At 40.4% G+C, this 22,786-nt stretch overlaps 2 protein-coding genes and 1 pseudogene across 2 annotated transcripts; 1 reads left to right on the forward strand and 2 right to left on the reverse strand.

Moving 5' to 3' along the window:
- The first annotated feature begins 7,724 nt into the window (after nucleotides 1–7,724).
- Nucleotides 7,725–9,238, forward strand: LOC143878304 (nod factor hydrolase protein 1-like). Its single transcript, XM_077380608.1, has 2 exons — nucleotides 7,725–8,890; nucleotides 9,078–9,238. Exons 1-2 carry the CDS (start codon nucleotides 7,729–7,731, stop codon nucleotides 9,113–9,115), a joined length of 1,200 nt encoding a protein of 399 aa, XP_077236723.1. The 5' UTR covers nucleotides 7,725–7,728; the 3' UTR covers nucleotides 9,116–9,238.
- Nucleotides 9,239–11,615: 2,377 nt separating this feature from the next.
- On the reverse strand, nucleotides 11,616–14,525 carry LOC143878165 (class V chitinase CHIT5a pseudogene; annotated as a pseudogene).
- A 3,218-nt stretch (nucleotides 14,526–17,743) lies between these two features.
- On the reverse strand, nucleotides 17,744–22,633 carry LOC143879511 (class V chitinase-like). Its single transcript, XM_077381938.1, has 3 exons — nucleotides 21,921–22,633; nucleotides 19,834–20,241; nucleotides 17,744–17,922 (listed from the first exon to the last, which is right to left on the reverse strand). Exons 1-3 carry the CDS (start codon nucleotides 22,582–22,584, stop codon nucleotides 17,903–17,905), a joined length of 1,092 nt encoding a protein of 363 aa, XP_077238053.1. The 5' UTR covers nucleotides 22,585–22,633; the 3' UTR covers nucleotides 17,744–17,902.
- Nucleotides 22,634–22,786: the final 153 nt, after the last annotated feature.

Here is a 22,786-nt window from a genome sequence, read left to right on the forward strand (position 1 = left end):
AAAAATATCTTAAAAATATCACGATATTATCATGATATTATCGCAGTAAATGAAAATATTGCTATATATTGTAATTCTCGGGATTATGTTGAGATTTTACTGTTTTATCAAAATATCGCGATAAAATCACTAAATTTTGAAAAAAAAATAAAAAAATAAAAAATGGGAGACATTTGTGACATAGATTTCGCCTTCGTCCTTCCAAAGGATCTCTGGGTGTCATGATGCTTGAGAATTAGACCATTTGCTCCAACCCCACATCCATTTTCAATGAAATATTGATGTAATACCCACAACAAAGGAACTAAGCTTCGGATTGTACCAATTGCAATATGAAAATTATCAATGGCTCAATCAAATGATCCACAGTAAATAAGTTTTTTTGCCGAATAGTAGAAGCCTTGTATCTAAAAGAATGGAAATATATTCGGGATTTTTTTTTAATTGGCGGAGAAATAAAAGCAATTCCCCACGCTGAACGGAATCAGATGCATTTATTTATAAAGATTGTTCAAAGAAGGGATTGGAATTCGGATTTTTTTTTTTTAGAGTTTTATTATCTTCTTCACTCAAACCGTTCAGAAGTGAGTACAAAAGGAAAGAAAATGCACAGAACAGAGTCGAATCTTGGATTGCCAAATACAATAGAATCAGATTTGAAAATCGGATTTTTTTTCACTGATTTGGAAATCTAAGGATCTGAACCAGTTGCAAATCTCAATTGCAAATGTGAGAAATCCAAATCTAAGTCTTGTGGGTATCCAAAAGTGGCCTTAAAATTACTAGTTAAAATAGATAACATGTACAGAGATTTGCTAGGCAATTTCACTGAAAGCCATTTCCAACTCACTTTCTCAGGAGAGAACAACAACCACTTTTTCAAGCAACGGAACAGTATGAATGAATCAACATGACTCGATAAATTGGATGATACAGAAGATAAATAATTTAAATCATGAGAGAAGAACACCATAGATGAATTAAATAAACCCCCGCAAAAATGGACAGAAAAAAAAAGTAACTCTTACCATTGTAGGACAAGTTTTATTTTGAAGGACATTGAGTTTATAAAGATATACCTCTAAACAATCCACAACTATATCATTTCTCTATGAATCATGGAAACAAAAAAAAATTATAGGAAATTTTTTTCCACAGCGGGGCCTTAAATTTAAGCTCTTGATTTTGACTGTCACCATTTTCAAACCAATAAAAGTATGCATTTATTTTTTACATGAGTCACAATCGAGCATAGCGTGTGCTGTCTTCTTGTGAATTTTTTACTGTAAAACCTCTAGGAGAAAATCAACAACTACCGACGTTCTAGATTATTTGCAAATATAATCTTTTCCTGCGGGACCAGTTCAGACTATTAGAAAAAGAGAGTATTATATGCAAATATTGTACTCTTTTCGGGAGGAATCATAGTATAAGATGGAGAATAAAGAAAGAAAGAAACTATGGAATTGAAAGTAGGGTTTAGAATGATATTCCAATGCAATGGCTTCCTTCCAACTTTCTATTGGTTTTTCCATTTGTTTGACTATCATTGCCATCAATCGTTCCAACAAGTAAAGACAAACTTTGTAAAGAGTGGTTAAGATTATTCAATGTAAAGAACAAACCAGGCCAAGCAAAAACAACCGAGTTTCTCCAAACAAAACCATATCAGAACTCTGTCTAGCACTAGAAATTCGTCCAAACTCTCTCCATCCATATGTAAACTATAAAAAGAAGCCTCCAAACACCATGCAAACACAAACAATCAAAGTCAATACAAACAGAGCCAATTCCACCCTATGTCACAAATATTGTTCTCGGGAATTTATCAATCTTGGGATATATTGTGTTTATTATTTTTTTAGGTTTATATGGGGAAAATGGTAAAATAAAATTATTTAAATGAAGAATGATAGAATGGATGGTGCCCTTGCAAAAATCAGCTTGAAGGGCGCCCCTATTGGTTAATTTCTGCAAAGTATAACAGCGAAAAAAGTGGATGGGGCCTAAAAAAGTGGAAACCTTGTTGACTTCACAGAAATAAGCCAATAAGGGTACCTTGGAAGCTGATTTTTGCAAGGGCACCCTTTATTCTATCATTCCTCTATTTAAATATATATATATATATATATATATATATATATATATATATATATAAATGAGAAAAAATATAAAATAAAAAAGGGAAAATTATTAAAAAAATGCGAAGTTTTAGTTATATTGTAAATAAAGGGTAGACATTTCAATTTTATAAAAAAAGGGTTGTCAGGTGAGAGAAAATGGCTTTTAGGACAAATATACCCCCCTTGTTTTTTCCCACCATCCTTTTAGGCTCTAATCCCTAAGCTATTTTCACCTACCCACTTCCCCTTTTTCTTTCTTCTTCCCCAACCCATCCAAACGTGAAAAACAGTCATTGCAGCCATTGCCATCTTTTGCAAGCTCCAATCCCATTGTATTTTGGAAAAAAAACACCATTACTTGTCACAAATTTAAACTTGGGTGATAAACATAGCTCCAAGTAGGTCCATGCTCCTCTACTTGAATAGGGTTTACATCTCCTTTTTATGTTTTCATGTTATTTGTGCTTTGGTTTATTTTTATAGTCTCTACCAGCCTCTTTGTTTGGTTATTACCATGTTTATCTTGACCTCTCTCTGTGTGTGTGTGTGTGTGTGTGTGTATAGAGAGAAGTCTGAATGGAGATCGTATGTATACTTGGACTCTTGGCACCATTACTTAGGCCTTGTGGTTCCGAGGAAGTTAAATAGTGGTTCCAAGACTATAAATTATGGTTCGAAAGTGGTTGGTATATTGTAATACTACTTAATTGGTTGTCAAAGTGATCGTGATTGTATCATTGGTGCTTTAAACATCTTGAAACCATTACGTAGGCCTTGGAACCACAATTTAGTACTTCTGAGAGGTTATATAGTGGTTCCAAGAGTGTAAATTATGGTTCCAAGAGTCCAAGTAGTAGTTAGTACATTGTAATAGTATTTTAGTGGTTGTAAAAGTAATCATGACTATATCATTGGTATTTTAAACATATTGAAACCATTATGTAGGTCACGGAACCACAATTTAGTGGTTTTGAGAGGTTACATAGTGGTTCCAAGACTGTAAATTATGGTTCCAAAGTGGTTGTTACATTGTAATACTATTTTATTAGTTGTCAAAGTGGTCATGACTGTATCATTGGCGTTTTAAACATCTTGGAACTGTTATGTAGGCTTCAGAACCACAATTTAGTGGTTCCGAGAGGTTACATAGTGGTTACAAGAGTGTAAATTATGGTTCTAAGAGTGAATGCGGTGGTTCCTACATTGTAATAGTGATCATGAGGGTAAGTAACTAACAATTTGTGAGCACAAGTTGTTAAGGCCATGAGCTATTGTCCCTTAAACTGAGGAGACAGATTTTCAAATTGGACTAAATTGGAAGGAGGTCCAACATTGGCAGTTCAGTTCACTATAAAAAGAAAAAAGAAAAATTTGCCCAAGAACCATTCAACCTGAAGAAGGTTCATTTCATGAGCTGCACCATTTATTATTGGCTGATGTGAATTGTGGTTGTCCTATAGTTCTGCACTAGAAATACTTTCAACTGACATCAAAATTTTCAGGAATGGCTTCCATGATGTGGTTGATAGTTTGATCTGCACATTGCTTCCATTGCATGTTCGCATATAGCATATCTTGTGTTGACTGACTTTTTTGTGTTTGCATTTGTTTGGCATGGCTAAAATGACTTACAATCAGCTACTTGACCTATTGTTAGAGTATAGGAATGGACAAGATCGATTATTGGAGTGTGTAAAAAGACAAGATGCAATGTTTGAAGAAGTCTGTGACCTTAGCCAAAATCGGGATAAGACTAAAGCTCAACAATACCGGTATTCTTCAATGAAGAAGAAAATTTTTCAACAAGGGGAGGGGGTTGGCAAGGGGTTGAAATAGAAACCAAGGGATCATCCTCAATTGAAATCAAGCCCAAGAGTGAATCGACCTGCTTCTCCACCATCACATTCAGCCAAGGTGAATTCCAAGCCTTTTCCTAGTGTTGCCTTTACTTTTCCTTGCTTTGCACACCATAAGGACAGTCAAGGCTACCAAGATATAATGCATATGCCTGAAAAGAATTCTAAAGTTGATGAACTAGTTGAGGAAAGCAGCGCACATAACGGTCAGTTTTCTTTAATGATCGCTCGTCACTCCCAAAAGCTGCAAGGAGACCTGACTCCTCTAAGAATACACATTGCTTAGTTAATTTCTCTATTGGCAAAGATGATAAGGATCCCTTTTGGAAGGTAGTAATTGAAGGGGATTCTGTGCGAGAAAAGCTTCTACAAGAGATCCAAGGACTGTTACATCTGTTTGAAGATCTTATTACAAAGGAATTCTCCATTTAACTCCCTCCGATGATAGATGTACAACATAATATTGTTTTCATACATGATGCAACACTGCCTAATCATGATCCGGATAACTATTGCAACACTGCCTAATCATGATCCGGATAACTATTGAAGACGAAGGCATGATGGTCAACAATGAGGGCGGTGGGCCAAGATGGGGCCAATTATGTGGGATGCTGTGATAGAGACACAGAGATGGGACCAAGTACTCTTACGAGATTGATGGTAATTGTTAACTTACCAACTTCTGTAGAAGCTTAAGCTGTTGGAGAAAGACGTTATTTATCTTTTATACTTTAACACTCCCCCGCACGTGTGGCCCACTTGGCAAACACGTGGCACATGTGGTCCCACTTTGGGCCGACCATCGCATGTGGATTTTTGCTATTCGGGAGGTTTGAACTCGAGACCTTTGGCTCTGATACCATGTTAACTTACCAACTCCTCCAAAAGCTTAAGCTGTTGGAGAAATGCAGTATTTATCTTTTATACTTTGACACTAATAAATGATGCTAGGAAGAGTGGTCTGATTCCCACAAACAGATCAGTGGAGGAAAGGGTTTGCAATCGCAAAGCACGTGATGCTAAGTTCCTCATTGATAGTGGGGAAATCAGAATCCAAAAACCATTTTGGTTGGAGTTTTGGAAAGGAAAAGCTCCCTGTCGAAATTCTCGCTTTTGAATTCAACTTTTGAAAAACGGGACGTCGTGTCTGAGGGAGCTATATGAGATGTTCCAAAAAACAGGTGGCAAAGAATGAGACTCACTAATTGTAGGAGATGGATTTCCTCTTTAAATTGTATCACCCTATGTGACATTTCTTTAGTTGTATTGGGATAACTCATCTCTCTTTTTATATTGCGATTTTCTTGAAATAAAATTATTGTTAGTGCTAAAAAAAAGTCCATATTTTCATAATATGGCATCAGCTCGAAGATGTAAGGATGTTATTAATTGCATATTGATTGACAAGCACTTAGAGGATGGCAAACAGATTGAGGAAACTATCATTAGCTTCATCATTCCCCCCACGCCCATTAGTAATGCGCTCACATGTAGATATTATTGTTTTTAGGATTACAAATCTTGGTGTGCACTACAACGCTAGGTGGAATGCTATCCGAAGAATCATTCTAAAATAATTGGGTGTGGTGGTCCTTTTTGGGCAACACTCACAATGAACCTAGGAAGCCTACACTCATCTCGGTGCTAGCAGGCCTTAACAGTTTGCTTCAACCCGATATTAAAAACTTGGCGAAACTTGAATTTGCTCACTACATCCGTGAAAATCATCATTTGGTTAGAACTGCGATTTGCTAGGAAGCTTTGTTGTAGAGAGTGTTGACTTGATGAAAGTTGTAGAGGAATGTCATAGTAGGGGTGGGTCAAAGAGTGCATAGGATTTCAAGCTGATTAGTCTTGGAACCATTATATATGCCTTGGAACCATAATTTACTGGTTCCGAAGGGTTAAAGAGTGGTTCCATGAGTGTAAAATATGGTTTCAATAGTGCTAGTAGTGGTGCCTACATTATAATAGTATTGTATTGGCTGTAAAATTGATCATGAGTGTATCATTGGTGTTTTAAACATCTTGGAACCATTACGTGGGCCTCGGAACCACAATTTAGTGGTTCCGAGAGTTACATAGTGGTTCCAAGAGTGTACATATGGTTCCAAGAGTGAATGTGGTGGTTCCTACATTGTAATAGTGATAATGAATGTATCATTGCTGTCTTAAATATTTTGGAACCATTATGTATGCCTCGGAACCATAATTTACTAGTTCCGAGGGGTTAAATAATGGTTCCATGAGTGTAAAGTATGGTTTCAAGTGCAAGTAGTGGTTCTTACATTGTATTAGTATTGTATTGGTTGTAAAATTGATCATGAGTGTATCATTGATGTTTTAAACATCTTGGAACCATTATGTAGGCCTTGGAACCACAATTTAGTGGTTCCGAGAGGTTCAATAGTAGTTCTAACATTCTAAAGTGGTTGTAACATTGTAAATGGTGGGCCCATCTTTGAACAACGTAGGCCCTGCCCATACCACACCATAGGATAATCCAAATTGTCCATTTGATGGGCCATAAACATAAATAGGTTGCGTCCCAAAATATCAATTCCATAGGCTGTTCCTAGCCCTCTGATATAAATAGAAACTACATCTTATGCAACCTCTATAGATTGTAGGGTTGTGATCATCCTATGGAAATGATTTTTGGAGCACAACCTATTTACATTGTGGTTTATCAAATGAATGGTTTGGATCATCCTATGGAGTTGGTCGTACAATAACATTAAGGCCAGTCCACAACATAGGATGATCCATGGTTTGGATAATCCTATAGAGTTGGTTGTACAGTAACATTAAGGCCCAATAGTAGGCCCCACAGATATTTTTCAAATTGAAGCGTACTGTCCACAACATACGATGATCCAAGCCGTCCATGGTTTGGATCATCCTATGGTGTGGTTCCTACAGTAACATTAAGGCCCAATTTAGGCCCCACCTATATTTTTGAAAATGAAGTGTACCGTCCAGACTATAGGATGATCCGAGCCATCCATTTGATGGGCTATAACGTAAATGGCTTGTGCCCCAAAAATCATTTGCATAGGATGATCACAATCCTCCAATCTATAGAGGTTTCCATAATAAGCAATTTCTCTTTATATCTGAGGGCTAGGATCATCATATGAAAATGGTTTTTTGGGACACAACCTATTTACGGTGTGGCCTATCAAATGGACCGACTGGATCATCCTATGGTCTTGACGGTACAATGTCATAGTGCGGGGTTGGATTTGGGCACCAAGAGTTTTGGGGGCCCATCAACTGTTCATGTTGTGGAGAGAGAGAGAGAGAGAGAGAGAGAGACGTGCACTAACATGATTCAAGGGGGGTGGGGACATACTACGTCATCAACAGAGGAGGAAAGTAAAAGAAGGGTTTGAAGAGGGGTAAGAGGAAAGGGCAAAAATGACGGCTTATTTTAATAATATAAAATGGTAGTTTCATGCCATTCCACTCTGACCGTGACACCTCTTTTTCATGAATTTAAAATGTCTACTCTTAATTCACAATTTCACTAAAACTTTGCATTTTTTAAATAATTTTTTCAATAAAAAAATGTCGTAAAAATATCACGACATTATCATGATATTATCACAGTAATTAAATTATCGCTTTTATCATTTTATCAAAATATCGCGATAAAATCACTCTATTTTGAAAAAAAATAAAATTCGGAGATATTTGTGACATAGATTTCCATTTAGGTGGATTTACATGACTATTTAATACCAATGGATACAAATAATCCAACCACAAACTCCCTAACCATGGCTTCCCTGAAAATATCCCCACTTCTCCTTCTCACATTCTTCTGCTCCACCCTCTCCATGCGTGAAATTCCATATTATTCCATGTCCCCACCTTCTTCTCCGGCAGGTGTGAAAGGCGCATATTGGCCTTCATACAGATCAGAAATCTTCCCCGTATCCTCCATCGACACCTCATACTTCACCCATATCTTCTACGCCTTCGTCCTTCCAAATCCCACCACCTACAAGCTAACCATCACTCCCCAAGAGGCCGCCAAGCTCCGCCATTTCTCCGCCACCCTTCACGCCAAAAATCCTCCAATTAAAGCACTTGTATCCATCGGGGGTGGCGGTAGCAATTCCACGGCCTTCTCAATTATGGCCAGCACCGCCACCACCCGCCACTCCTTCATCGGCTCCACCATCTCCACCGCCCGTAAGTACGGCCTAGACGGTCTCGATCTCGATTGGGAATTCCCCAAAAACCGACAAGACATGGAAAATCTCGCCCTCCTCTTCTCCGAGTGGCGTGCGGCCGTAAATAAGGAGGCCCGCGCCTCCGGCCGAAAGCCGCTCCTCCTCACCGCCGCCGTCTATTTTGCGGCGGAATTCTTCCTCACCAACCACCAATCTTTCCCTGGTGGGACCATGGGGGAGAGTCTTGACTTTGTCAACGCTATGTGTTATGACTTTCATGGGTCGTGGGACCCATCTGAGACTGGGTCCCACGCAGCGCTGTACGACCCCAACAGCAATATTAGCACTAGTTACGGTATTGAGTCTTGGATTAAGGCAGGAGTGCCATCTCATAAGATTCTCATGGGCCTACCTCTATACGGACGGTCGTGGAAGCTTAAGGATCCTGGGGTCCACGGGATCGGAGCGCCTGCTGTTAGTGTGGGCCCTGGTGATGAAGGGGTCATGATCTACTCGGAGGTGGCCGATTTCAATGTGGCTAATAATGCCACGGTCCATTATGATAGGGACACTGGCTCTACTTATTCTTATGCAGGGACTACCTGGATCGGTTATGATGACAAGATTTCGGTCTTTCACAAGATGAGCTACGGTCAGATTAGAGATATTGGTGGGTATTTCTTTTGGGCCCTTGGCTACGATAAGAACTGGACCATATCTAGCAAAGGTAACAGAAAAGAAAAGCACTTCATTTAATTTATTCACGCCTTCTTATTTTGATATTCTCAACCCTTTTCCTTATTTTTGAACTCCTGTTCTGACCTTTTTACAGTGTCTAACTATGTCTTTGCAAGATTATTTGCTGCTTTGAGTGCATAAATTTTCTAACTTTTTCTTTGTTCGATTATTGGCAGCTTCGACTGCATGGGACTTTTGGGGAATCGGTGCCTAATCTCTCCCGAATTGGTAATGAAAGCTTTAGTTATATGCTATTTGATGTAAGTATGTAACCTCACATGCAGAGGAGCACTTGAAATTTGTTACATGAATGAAAAAAAAATTTGGTTTGTTGATAGAGGGATTTCCTTGGAATTCACATGTTTGGACTTATCACATGCACTTGAAATTCATTACACATGAAAAATAAATTGGTGTGGGGGAGAGAATATGATTTCCTTGAAATTCATATATTTGGACTGATATGAACCTCACCACATGCAGAGGAACACTTGAAATTCAATATGGCTCTGTTCACTTCCGTTCCCGGGAAAGCAAATCCCTAGAAAACAGCCTATTTTTCCCTTGACAAGACTGAATTTTGGTGTTCACTTACTTTTCTGAGAAAGTAACAAGCCTAGGTGGAAAATGTCAAATAATGACATGAAAATTGGCAAAAATGATGTGGAAATGTCTCTTTTCTCAAAAGTGTGGGAAACCAAATCCAACTATTTTGGTCGGATTTGCTTTCCCGGGAAAACTAGTGAAAAAGGTGGGCAAGCAGTTTCTCGGGAAACCTTTTCCCGCACAGTTCCTACGCACGTGAACAGGCACGAGAAACCTTTTCCTGCACAGTTTCCTTGGATTTCTTTTCCTAATGCCACGTCAGATTCCCGAGAAACCTTTTCTTTTCCTTTCCCGGGAAAACAAGTGAACAGAGCCTACATGAAAAATAAAGGGAAGTGATATTTACGCCCCTTTTGATCACCAGGGACACCCAACGCCAGTGTCAGGGCAATCAAACCGACTAGATTCTTCTGACATAAGTACATTAGGCCCCCTCTAGTCATTGGTACACTGGCGCTGGATGTCCCTAGTAATCAAAAGGGGCGTAAATATCACTTCCCAAAATAAATTGGTGTGTTGAGAGGATGGGATCTCCTTGAAGTTCATATATTTGGACTTATATGGGTTCGCGATCCAGACCATAGATTAGCTAGTGTTAAAGTAGGCCCGTCCATAAAGTTTATTTAATTAACCATTGGATCACAATCGAGTCTGTAGTTTGGATTGCACCCGATTGAGTTCTGGTTGTTTGGATTGCACCCGATTGAGTTCTGGTTGCTGGTAAAAGTGCAAAGTACACCAAAAAGCACAAGTAGCGCTCTACAGCCTATTATCGCTTGCACGGCTGGTACACACCGCCCTCTGGCTTAATCAAATGCAAAATGGCATTTGCTTTAAAAGCAAGAGGGAAGAGTGGAGTGATACTTATTAATCCCTATTCACTCGTCTTACTTTTACTTTCCAATGAGAGAGTAAACTTTTTAGCCTTCCCACGAGCCGTTCTACATCATTTTGAAAATACCCCTTTTCAAATAACTTTTTACTTTCAGAAACCAATTTACTTTCAATTTTAAAAACCACTACAAGTGGTCACATGACCACTTAAAGAGAGATCCGACTTTAAGTTGAGTGTAAACTACAACTCAATGGATGAAAATCCATATATTGGTGGGCTTGAACCCACAAATTTAGTAGCTAAGGATCTTACCACAAAAAATGTTTGAGCACTGCTAGGAAAACGGGATTCCATTTTGGGAAGAAAAAAAATTAGGGGCTTCAACCACTTGAGCAGTTGAGCCAAATGGAGAGCTCAAATCCCCATAAAATCAATAAATACACGTTTAAAAGGGTCAAGTCAAGGGCCGTTCCGTTTTAATTTTCCAAACGGAATCCTGTTTTCAAAGTGTTTCCAAAAATGTTGTGTGTGATTGAATATTGGGTGAATATCCATGAAAGAAATTAAAATTAAATTCATGTAGACCTTTCGGAGGCCAAGAAGCTTAAGGTTACTTTCATTAAATGTGTGGTCACCATATGATATGAAAGCGGAAAAAGGAATTCCACTACAATACAACTGTAGCTATTCCATAGTGAGGACAGATAATTGCTAGCGTCCATCGCAGAAGGGTTTTTGCTGCTGGTCTGTTGCCCGTCTTTTGTCTTCATTCACGAGGTGGCTGGTCTGACGTACAACAGACTAGCCGCGAAAGGCCTTTTGTGATGGAGCTTAGTAAATCCCTTGAGGACAATTTGACTCCACTCGAAATGCTTTGGACCAAAGTGGAATATAGAAGTTCGATCTCCTCCATTAGAAGTTATCTATTGGAGGATATAGAATTTTGCTCATTTATAGGCCATTTTTATTACTTCAGTCGTAGCAAGACACCATTTTAGGATCCCATCTATATGTAAAATGAGCTGTGCTTAAGATTTCGGTGTACTGAAAGAACCTAAAGTTTCATTGATAACAAGGACAAAAAAGAAAAGAATGAAAACAATATTCTGGCCCATTGATAACAAGAACAAAAAAAGAAGAAAAGAATGAAAGCAATTTTCTGGGCCAAGCTTAGAATCGTCAAAAATAAGAAATCTGAGAGCTTATGGAGAGGTTCCTTCTTAAAATGCTAGATAAGCTGCGGTTTAATGACGGCTCACACAAACCACCCATCTCAACCACGCCATGCTGTTGACGCTGTAAATCACACAAAACAAATTATATTAGTGAAGAATCAGAAATATAAGAGTATAATATCATAATAATCTCACAAGAAATACTATCATTCTTTAAACACTTTCAGATGCACATTTATATTCAGTCTAAGTGATTTCTTTCTTGTTTTTTTGGGTTTTGAGGTGTATATTTTGCTTAATATTTTTTTGAAAAGGGCAACAGAATATATATATATATATATATATATATATATATATATATATATATATGTAAAAACAGAACCGAGGTGGTCCTGAAGGAACAAAGATAATACAAAGATTTGCTTAATATCAATCAAATTTAATGTGACCACCTAGGATCTTAGATATAATTTGGGTCATAAAAAAATTACAGGGTAAATAGATAAAACAGAAATACCCATTACCTTGTTCAGAGATCTGCCAATCCTTGTCACCGTGACAGCCCAGAAGAAATACCCACCAAGCCTATGGGCCTGTGCAAAAGCTATCTTCTTAGTCACCGACACGGTGTCATCATATCCAATCCAAGAAGTCCCAACATAAGAATATGTGGACACAGTGGTTGTATCAAACACCACCGAAGCCCCATTCTTCCTATTGAAATCCTCCACCTCAGCATAAGTCATTAGGCCACTGCTGTCGCCCGGGCCCACACCGACAGCTGGCGATCCAATTCCGTGGGCCTGTGAATTCTTGAGCTTCCATGTATGCCCATAGAGTGGCAAGCCCATCACTATCTTCTCAGAGGGCACCCCAGCCTTGATCCAAGAAGTGATCCCAAAGCTGGTGCTGATTTGACTGTTAGGATCAAATAGGGCCGCATGGGCCCGGTCTCGGACGTGTCCCATGACCCATGATAATCAAAGCACATTTCATTGATCCAGTCCAAATTGCTAGTTATGGAAGTAGCAGGATACTGAATTTGGTCCCCAGATAGGAAATGGGCGCAAAATAGACAGCGGCCGTGAGCAACAATGGCTGCCGGTTAGTGGTACGTGCCTCTTGGTCAATCGCTAATCGCCATTCCGCTAGGAGGTGATCTAATCTTGTGTGCTAGATGGAAACTCCCAATCAAGATCAAGGCCGTCCAGATGGTTAGGGCTGGCAGCGGGGCGGGTGGGGGCCGGATGTTGGGGTCCCCTACTCCTTCCCCGGGAATTTTCCCCCTCCCCTTCCCCTCCCCACTGCGGGGATGGTGGGGAATCCCCCTCCCCTCCCCACGGGGAATATCTAATCCCCATCCCCTCCCCTTCCCCGCCCTGCATCCTTCGGGGACAATCACTTTACTTTCTCACTTTACTTTGTTAAATGTTAGGTTTAAAACTAAAGATTTGCTAGGGACAATCACTTCAGGCATGTTGCGGCTTGTCTATTGCATGCGAGAGTAGCCACACAACCCACACATAGGCTAAGATTTTGTCTTATTCATTTTATTAACCTGGGGACAAAGGTGGTTGCTCTCAGATTCATTTAATTGATCAATAGTCCCTAGCAGATCCCTAATTCCCAATCCCACTTGCCAAAAAGTATTGTACGTGCCACACCATAGGAAGATCCAAACCGTCCATTTGATGGGCACACCATACTACCATAGGCATAGGATGATCCAAACCTTCCACTTGATGGGCACATTGTAGGATGATCCAAATTGTCCATTTAATGGGCCGCAATGTAAATAGGTTGTGGCCCAAAAATCATTTCCATAGGATAATCCCAACCCTCTAATCTATAGAGGAATTGCATATTATGATACCTTCTATGATCAGAGAGTTGCAATCATCCTATGGAAATGATTTTTGGGCCGCAATCTATTTACGTTGTGGCCCATCAAATGGACGGTTTGGATGATCTATGGTGTGGCCTGTAAAGTACTTTTAAATTGTTGCCTATCAAATGGATGGTTTGGATCATCCTATGGCGTAGCCCATACATTACTTTTTGAAAAATAATGGACTATACGAGCGCACACCATATAAAATCTCATCACTCATCAGAGAGATGTTACCTTTATTTGGGAGAGGGAGATTTTCAAAGAATTTAATGTTGCCTTACAGTGATGGTTCGATGGAGAGATTTTAGGGGTTTCTAAGAGTAATATACTAATATAATGAGGGACAATGCCCAATGGATTATGGGTAAAAGAAAACATAAAAAGCTATTTCAGGGACAAAGCGATACTAATGAAACTTATGAAAATTTTGGGGGAATCTTGTAGATATGTTTTGATCCAAGGGGTTTCTAGTAGTTTTCCCAAAAAAAAAAAAAAAACACTTAAAAAATACAAGAAAAAAATGGCATTAATGCAGGGCAGAGCGGGGCGGGGCGGGGCCAACTCCATCCCCTTCTCCTCCCCTTCCCCGCACCGGGGAATTTTTTAAATCCCCTTCCCCTTCCCCTTCCCCTTCCCCACTCAACTCGGGGAATCCCCTCCCCGAGCGGGGCGGGGCGGATCCCCGCTTTCCCGGGTGAAATTGCCAGCCCTACGTCCAGTCCGTATCTACGCGCGACTTCAATAGTGGATTTGATGAAATTTATGCGAGATGATGGTGTCGAAACCATCCTAGATAAGATGGCGGGTCTGGATCACCTGCTATAGAGAGGATTGCCTTAATTGGAGGATTTTTGTGATGGAGAGTGGGGGTAAAGTCGGCGAGCAAGCTGTCGTCTGATTTTGATATTGCCAGCCAAATTGTGGTTGGGTCCAGTTGAGCAAATGCATAGAAGAGGAGTGTGAAGTAGGATGTGTCAACGGCCGAGATTGGGAAGGTTGAAGCTGTGGATGAAGGCCAGTAACCTGATTTGATTGGAGGAAATGCGGGAGAGACTCGATTGAAAATCACCGAGAGTGTAATTAACAGAAACAGTAGCATAATTTGTGTGCCTGCCATGGCTTAAGGTTTGAAGAAAGAATATAAACACTATTTTGTAGTTCACGAACATGAATTGTATGCATATATAGAGATTATTTAGCTCCGAATGTATCGATTTATGTAGTCTTACAGGTGGTGCTTTGTGTTGCTTGGGGTCGTTGTGTTTATCAATCACATAAGAGTTTCAGATTTCAGACTTTGTCGGGGATGGAATGTAGAAACCACTGGCATTTTGGCTTGTTCTACGGTCTGTTACAGATAGTTTTGGCAATTACTAAGAAACGGGGTGTAAATATCATTTCCTAACTAAAATCGCTTTCTTATTAATGACACTCAGTGAGAAAACCTTTTCGACCTCTTTAGCAATGTTTTAGGACCCCCGAAACAACTCAACTTGGAAGTGAGTGGATGAGTCGATTGAGATTAGGGGTGCAACTTGGGTCGGGCTTAACCCGAACCCGACGGGTTCAACCCGATTTTGCGCTGGTTGGGTTGGCATTTTCTCGGGTTGGGTTGGGTTAGGATGGGGAAAAGCCAACCCGATTTAAGGGCTAGGGTTGAGGCATTGGCAACCCGACCCGAACCCGACTTCTATCCTCTAGTTTTTGCATGTTTTTCTAGGATTATGCTTTTTTCTTGTATTTTTCTATTTGTCCCGAGATGAACCTGAACCCAACCCGACCCTAAGGAGGTGGGTTGGGTTAGGGTTGACATCCTCAACCCGAGGCTCGGGTTGGGTTGGTTAGGGTTGAGAGAATGCTGTCTCGGGTAAAACAAGGCTATAAAGTAACTTCTGGTCTCCATTCTGAAAGACAATTATTAGGCCCCACTCCGGCTTTGTTTATGTGACCTTATCATGGATCTGAACGGCAACCAGAAGTCCTCCCAATTGCCAAATACCATTGAGAACATCTCAATCATACAATTCTAACTCACTGATTCATCGACCCTTGTTTATAGACCTGGCAAACGGCCGGGACGGGCCTGGTTTGACCCGGCCCGTACGGGTCTTGGTCAAACGGGCCAGGCCAAAATGACCCGGAAAATTTTATGGGTCACTAAGCTTGGACACGCACCCGGCCCGTATGGGCCGGGTCGACCCGTGGGTCACCCGAATTTTTGACATATTTTTTAAGATTTTTTTTGTTTGTATAAGGATTTTCTAGTCACCTTCACCAACCATTTATGTTGACTGCTTGAGAGATTTGTCTTATTATCGACGTGGTGCAAACTGCAAAGATTGGGAGAAGTACGATTTGTGAAAAGGTGGCTAGCAATAAATAATAATAATCATCGGGTACTAAGTTTTAAATGAGAAATTACGGAAAAATGGAATCAAAGTAGAAAAATTATGAAAAAAAAAAACCAAAAGAATGTTCTAAAATATGACAATTACGGGAAATTATGACAATTACGGAAAAAAAGCCAAAAGGTGCCAAAATAAAACCTTTTGCACTTCTCTACGGGCACCGGAGGGCACCCGCTGGTAGCCCAATTTTGACGGGCCGGGTGGACCCGCATGTCAATTTCAAACGGGTCATTGATTGGTGACCCGAACCCATAACTTACGGGTGGGCCGGATGGACACGAAGGATATGTCCCTCTCTAGACAACGGTGACACATCAGCGGACATGCAATGATTAACCAAGAGACATCCTTACAAGTCTGGTCTTTTTTTTTTGGAATGATGAATTTTATTGAGGAAAGAAGAAGAGCCTCGACGAGAGAGTAGTGAAAAAGAAAACATACAGAAGTCAAGAAAATGCAAGGAGCACATGCATCTTGCTGGGTAAGAAATCGAAATCTTAGATGGAGGGGTGATCCACAACCGATTTGATGTTTTGGCTCTTCAAATTGCTTTCTCTTGACTTTGCACGTTTAAAAACTATTCAAGATGCTGTTCTACAAATGGTTTCAAATTTCGGTTTTGGAATGTGTTTCGGTCCTCACCAAAACTGAAATTTCGGCTGAAATCCTAGGAAATGAATTAAAATAATATTTTATCTCGTACAAAATTTCAGCCGAAATTTCGGGAAAATATTAAGTGATGAATAAAATCAAAATTTTTGCGTGAAATTCCTTAAAGTTTGGACGGAATTTCGAAATTTCTACTATTTCCGGTGTACCCGATTTCAGTTTCGGCCAAAATCCAAAATTTAAAACCATAGTTCCTACATCAATCAAATTTAAGGAAAATATCAAGTGATGAATAAAATCGAGATTTTTGCGTGAAATTCCTTAAATTTTGGATGGAATTTCAAAATTTCTACTATTTCGGGTGTACCCGATTTGGGTTTCGGTCTCGACCGAAACCCAAAATCCAAAATTTAAAGCCATAGTTCCTACATCAATCATAAACCCTTAATTGAGCCCATAACAAAAGATGTATTCATAAATTCCTCTCAAGTGTTTTGATTGTTGATTTTTTTTTATCAGGGTATATCTATTAGCGTCCCCTTTTTGTTTTTTGTTTTTCAAGAAAAGACAAAAGGAGTGTAAATTGTGGAAACATGATTTCACTAGAGTGAGACATGGGATTTAGTAGGGCTGCAACTTGGGTTTGGAGAATCTGACCCGCATCGACCTGACCCGAAAATAGCTTTGGTTGGGTTCATGTTTCTAGGGTTTCAGGTTGAGCCGGATCTACAATCCAAAAGCCCACATGAATCTCGGGTCGAGCCGGGTTTGAAGGAGCCCGACCCGACCCTAGTTACTTAAGTTATATTATGTATGTTTTTTTTCTAAAACTTTGTTATTTTAAAAGTGAAAACTTAAAAGTAAAACTCACGCACGCAATCACAGGGGCTTTTTCCATCTTCTGTTCATTTCCCCCCTTTAGCTCTAGGGTTTCAAGTTTCAACTAAATAGTTAATGCACTAAATAGTTTGTTGTTTATCTCATATGAGTATAATCATATTCATTTGGCAATGCATCAATTTATTCTCTTTGGACTAGTTATTAGTTAATGCATTAAAGAGTTTGTCATGCTTGAGTTTTTCTACTTCTATGAGTTGAGTTGCCTTACCAAACAAGAGTTTTCCTTAAAAAATTGCGTCAACGTAAAAAAACCCAACCCGACCCGACCCGAGATTTATCATGGGTAGGGCTGGGTTTGGGAATCGTGGGTTTTCTGGAAAAAAATCCGACCCGACCCGCACTGCAGCCCTAGGATTTAGCATATCATCATGTTCACAAAAAAAAAAAGAAAAAGAAAAGAAAAGAGAGACAAAGTGACTAGGTGAAAGTGTCACTTCATTATTTTAATATATCAGTTGAAAACATGTAGTACAAAGACTCGGTACAAATCAATCTCCGCACCAGTTATTATAACGTATGCTCTGCCATTGTATATTATATTTTCCATGCGCCTTATGCTTCAAACCAAGAGAAATCTCTATCCCAAAGTCTGTGATGCTGCAACATGAAGACGATCAAAGTGTTAGGACGTTAATAGTTACAAACTCTATCCAAGCGTATGTAACTAGCAATCAAAGTTTGAAAAAAAAAAAGAGAAAGAAAGAAAAGGGGAAGGAGGACATTTCTCATGTCTATTCATTTAAGCGACTAAGTATTTCTCAGTCCTATGCTTTTTATTGATTTGGCTCGGATCTTCTAGGGGTGCAACTCGGGTCGGGTTGAGGCCAACCTGACCCAACCCAAGGAACCCATTTTTCCAACCCTACCCGACCCAACCCAATTTCCAACCCGACCCGATCCGATTTGTAATTTTCTCAACCCGACCCAACCCGATTTCACCATTTGTCTCTATTTTATTCTTGTATTTCCATCACATCCTAGTCATTAGATGTTCCCCAACAAGAGGGTTAATTAAGACAACTTTCACCAAGTTTTTTATTTCTTTCTAGATTTGAGTTATAGAATGATAAAACAAACATAGAAGTAAAAATTTTATACATATTGGAATTGGAAATCGGGTTTCGGGTCGCGTCGGGTTGCCCGACACCCCAACCCGACCCAACCCGATTTCCAATTCGGGTTGATTTTTCCCAACCCAACCCAAATTCGGGTTCAACCTGTTGGGTTCGGGTTGAACCCGACCTAAGTTGCACCCCTAGGATCTTCAAGCTATTGAAAGTGGGTTTGCGCAATTGAGACGATTGACCAGGCAAGTTATTAAACATCATCATCTGGACTTGATCTAAGCTTATATATCAAATTAATATTATTTTGTCTTCATAGTTTCCTTTTTTTTTTCTTACCGGTAATAAATGAGGGGAGATGATTTTTTTGCCCTCGGTAGGATCATGCGCCCCCTTTTCTTTTAACGCTTTTTGAAGTCAAATCACGTTAAAGGGGGCGCATAATCCTATGGGGGGTGAAAAATTCATCGCCCTAAATGAGCTATGATACGATAAAATTATGAAAAAAAAAAAAAACTAATGTAATAAATGATGGCAATGATGATGGTGATTATGTGTGCGCCATCCTATTGTAATAGTTTTTAAGCCGGGTTTTTTGGGTAGCGTACCTAGCGTGCAGGCATGTTTATGCCCATTTTTAGTTGGTTAGTTGATAGAGTTTTGAGTCGTATACGAGTCTGCTTTGAGTATTGGATGAAGGATTATAAAAAGGAGAGATGTGCGTGATGGATTTTCATTCATTTCAGTAACCTCTGAAGTTTTCCTTTGAAGAGAAAATTGGGATTAAGTTCTCTGAGTCTTCTTCTTTCTTCCTATTATTTGGTATCAGAGTAGCGCAGCCACTGTGCACGTATTGGAGTCACTACAGTGTGACTCGTGGAAAGGATTACCTGAGAAGGGTTACTTGATTAAAAAAACAAAAATAGAGTGAAGTTACCACAGAGTGGGCTGTTGCGGAAGGGGCCACCTTTGGAATGGGCTACCACGGACTACCTTTAAAAATGGCAGCAATGAAGGATGCAGAATGTTAAGGTTGTAAGTGGGGATGGCCTAGGTATGGGACTAGGTGGGACGCAGCCTGATATGGGGTGTTTCATCAGTCGGATGGATTTTGGTCTATTGGTTAGGTTGAATGGTTTATTGAATTGTATTCAAAAGGATATGCAAACTAACAAATCAAAACCAAAAAATGCCCCATTAAGGAATCGTTTAAGGCCTTTTAAACACATAATTCTATTAACTGGGGGATTTTGTTGAATATTTGGTAGCAAGTAGAAGTAGAACTATTTCCAACCAAGAATGGGAGATGACTGTGAGAGGAAACGATCTACAAAAAATTGGGAAAATGGGGGGGCATCTGAGATCCATGAGCACAAAGAGAAAGAAAAACCAAGAAATAAAGAATCCCAATTTATGAGGTATGGAAAGAGGCCCTAAACCTTACCTAGTTGGGAGAGTGCCCAATCGTTGTCCCCACTGATTTGCCACGCAAAATAACCAAGCAGATTATTGTTTTTGGCGAACGAAACCTTAGCAGCTATCGACTGGGTGTCATCGAAACCGATCCACGTCGTACCAGAGTAGCAATAGTTTGTTACATAGGTTGCATTGTACACCTGAGTAGCTACTGTTTGTTGAATGAAGCTTTTGATTTGCTTATAACCAATGGCGCCCTCAGTATCAATGTTGGTCCCAGTTGCGGCTCCGTTCGCGGGTGCACCCACCCCATTGTTTTGCTGGTTTGTTAGCTTCCATGCACGACCATAATAAGGCAAACCCAACACGAGCTTCTTACTAGACAACCCGGCTCCGATCCAAGCTTGAATTCCGGCACTTCCACTGAATCGGCTTCCTATTGAAGTATAAACGATTAAAGTTAGTATAAACGATTAAATAACACCAACTCTAATAGGTAAAACTTTTGGAGCAATTGGTTGTTTCACGTGGAGCTATTGCCCCACAAGTAGGGGTGGCAATGGTTCGGTTTCGGTTCGGTTTGACCCCCAAACCGAACCGAACCGAAATTTGAATCGGTTTGGTTTTACCAAACCAAAACCGAACCAAAACTGAATTTTCGGTTCGGTTTCGGTTCGGCCCGGCCAATTTTGCCACCAAAACTCATAATAATTGCAAATATTCGGTTTTGGTTCGGTTTGATACCCAAACCGAAATTTGAATCGGTTTGGTTTAACCAAACCGAAACTGAATTTTCGGTTCGGTTTCGGCTCAGTTCCGGTTCGGTTCGGCCAATTTTGCCACCCCTACCCACAAGGTCCCTCGTTCAAACCCAACAACCCCTTATTGAAGATCCACGTGTTCGGCCAACACTCCAAAAAAGAGGGGCCACACATGAAAGGGGGAGGGTTGAACTATAAATGATTAGATGACACGAATTAGGCCCTGCTCGTTTCAGATTATGACAACCAATTGTCAGCCCTGAACTCATTATTGGAATCAAATTTAATTGTAATTTTGAGTCCAATAATAACAGGTTTGGGGCTCACAATCAATTGTCATAATCTCAAAAGAAAAGGTTAAAGATCCACACGTATAGACCTGGCAAACAGGTGGGCCGGGTAGGGTTTCACCGTACGGGTCCGGGTCATGTGGGCCGGGTCAAAAAGGACACGGAATTTTACGGGTCACTATTTGGTGGACCCGGACCCCACCCGCACGCGCGGGTCACCCTTTTTTTTCAAGATTTTTGGTTGTTTTTCCAAGGAAAAATTGCTAATAGGGGACATCAAAATACGAGAATTGCCAACGGTGGACACACTTTTGAAAAATTGTTAAAGAGGATTGAAAATCCCCTTTAGAGACTTAATAACCCCCATTTGGTCCCTCTAACAATTTTCAAAAGTGTGTCCTCGGTTGGCAATTCTCGTATTTTGCTGTCCCCCATTGGCAATTTTTCCTTTTTCCAAACAGCAGCTAATATTCCAGCCCCCATTAATGCCACATCCAAAGCCAAGGGTCTGCAAATGAGAAAAGCTTTTCTAAACCTTCTCCAGCTGTTTTTTCACCCGATTTTAGTTTCTGGAAGGCGAAAATATGATGCATTCTTGTTTCCTTTTCGTTGTCTTTTCCAAAACTAGAGAAATTTCTAAAAAAGACGTCGAGTGCAGAACAACGGGGTGGAAATATCATTTGGTGGTAAAGGAAATATAATTTAGATGACAGCTGTAGAATACCAAAAGTTGCTGTTTCTCAACGAAAACATTTACTGGAGTGACAGCTGTCATTTACTTTCTTGTGGGTTTTGGCATTCCTAAAAAGTTAAAACGTAAAAAAAATATTACCCTTAGCACCCGTGAGTCCACCCGGCCGGACGAGTTTTGACGGGCGGTGTAGACTCGCGGGTCAAATTGAAACGGGTCACCACTTGAGGACCTGGTCCAGGAAATTACGGGTGGTCCGGGTCACTTCTCTTCTTGCCAGGTCTATGACCCAAGTGAGTGGGGAGTGTTGAAGTATAAACGATTAAATAACACCAAGTCTAACGGCTTAAGCTTTTGGAGTAATTGGGTGCACCTGGGGTGTACAACGAAGCGGGTGCACCCGTAGCCTGTGGTGCCCAACCCGGTCCTTGGAAGTCATACGCCATTACATTCACCCAGTCCAAGCTCCTCCCTATGGACTGGACAGGGTAAGTTACTGAGTCATGAATTGAAGAAAACCCAAGGGCGGCGGTGAGAATTAACGGTGTTTTGCCCGTTTGGGTCGACTCGGATGTTATGGCGGTTCGCCACTCGTCAAAGAGGGTGCCCAAGTTTGTCATATCAGAAGAAGTTGATGGGTATTCCCAATCAAGGTCAAGGCCATGGAAATTATTTGCTCTAGCGGTTTTGATTGAAGAATCAATGAAGGTTTTTCTAGACGAGGATTGGCTCGCCATGGAAGCGAAAGCTGATGCCATCGAGTTTCCTCCACCTATGGATAGGAGTGTTTTGAGAGAAGGGTTCTTTTGTTGTAGAGTCTGGGTGAAGGTGGAGAAGGAAGGGGAAATTGTGATTTGGTTTGATTGATCGAGACCTGCGAAGGCACAAAAGAGGTGGGTGAAGAGAGTGGGGTTTATGTCGGTTAGAGCGAACCCGCTGTCCGAAGACCAGTAAGCTGCTTTAACCGACGATTGTGCGGAGGAGGAATGCAGATGAAGAAGAAATAGAAAGAAGAAGAGGAGGTTTCTTAGCGCCATTTTAGAGAACAAGATAAGAGCTAGCTATGCAAAAGATTGAAGCTTGTACCACATATCTATAATGTAGGTAGAAGAGGAGGAATGATTCTTAGGTGGTGGGGACACCCTGCGTCATAAAAAAGAAAAAAAACGAATGCTTAGGTGGGGCGAAACTTTAATGCAAACTAGAGGCAAAGTGGGACCCACCTTTGACTGATCTGAA

Source organism: Tasmannia lanceolata, unplaced genomic scaffold, assembly GCF_043159265.1.
Source record: "Tasmannia lanceolata isolate RefF3 unplaced genomic scaffold, GAP_Taslan_0.1 ptg000006l, whole genome shotgun sequence".
NCBI classification, from domain to species: domain Eukaryota; kingdom Viridiplantae; phylum Streptophyta; class Magnoliopsida; order Canellales; family Winteraceae; genus Tasmannia; species Tasmannia lanceolata.

Bases quoted from the DNA above. Each gene is read 5' to 3' on its own strand.
- LOC143878304 (XM_077380608.1), top strand. From the start codon at position 7,729: ATGGATACAAATAATCCAACCACAAACTCCCTAACCATGGCTTCCCTG. The intron at 8,891-9,077 runs GTAACAGAAAAG...GATTATTGGCAG, and splicing joins CTGGACCATATCTAGCAAAG to CTTCGACTGCATGGGACTTT.
- LOC143879511 (XM_077381938.1), bottom strand. From the start codon at position 22,584: ATGGCGCTAAGAAACCTCCTCTTCTTCTTTCTATTTCTTCTTCATCTG. The intron at 20,242-21,920 runs GTGCACCCAATT...ATACTTCAATAG, and splicing joins CGCTTCGTTGTACACCCCAG to GAAGCCGATTCAGTGGAAGT. The intron at 17,923-19,833 runs GTAAGGTTTAGG...TTCATGTTGCAG, and splicing joins TTGGGCACTCTCCCAACTAG to CATCACAGACTTTGGGATAG.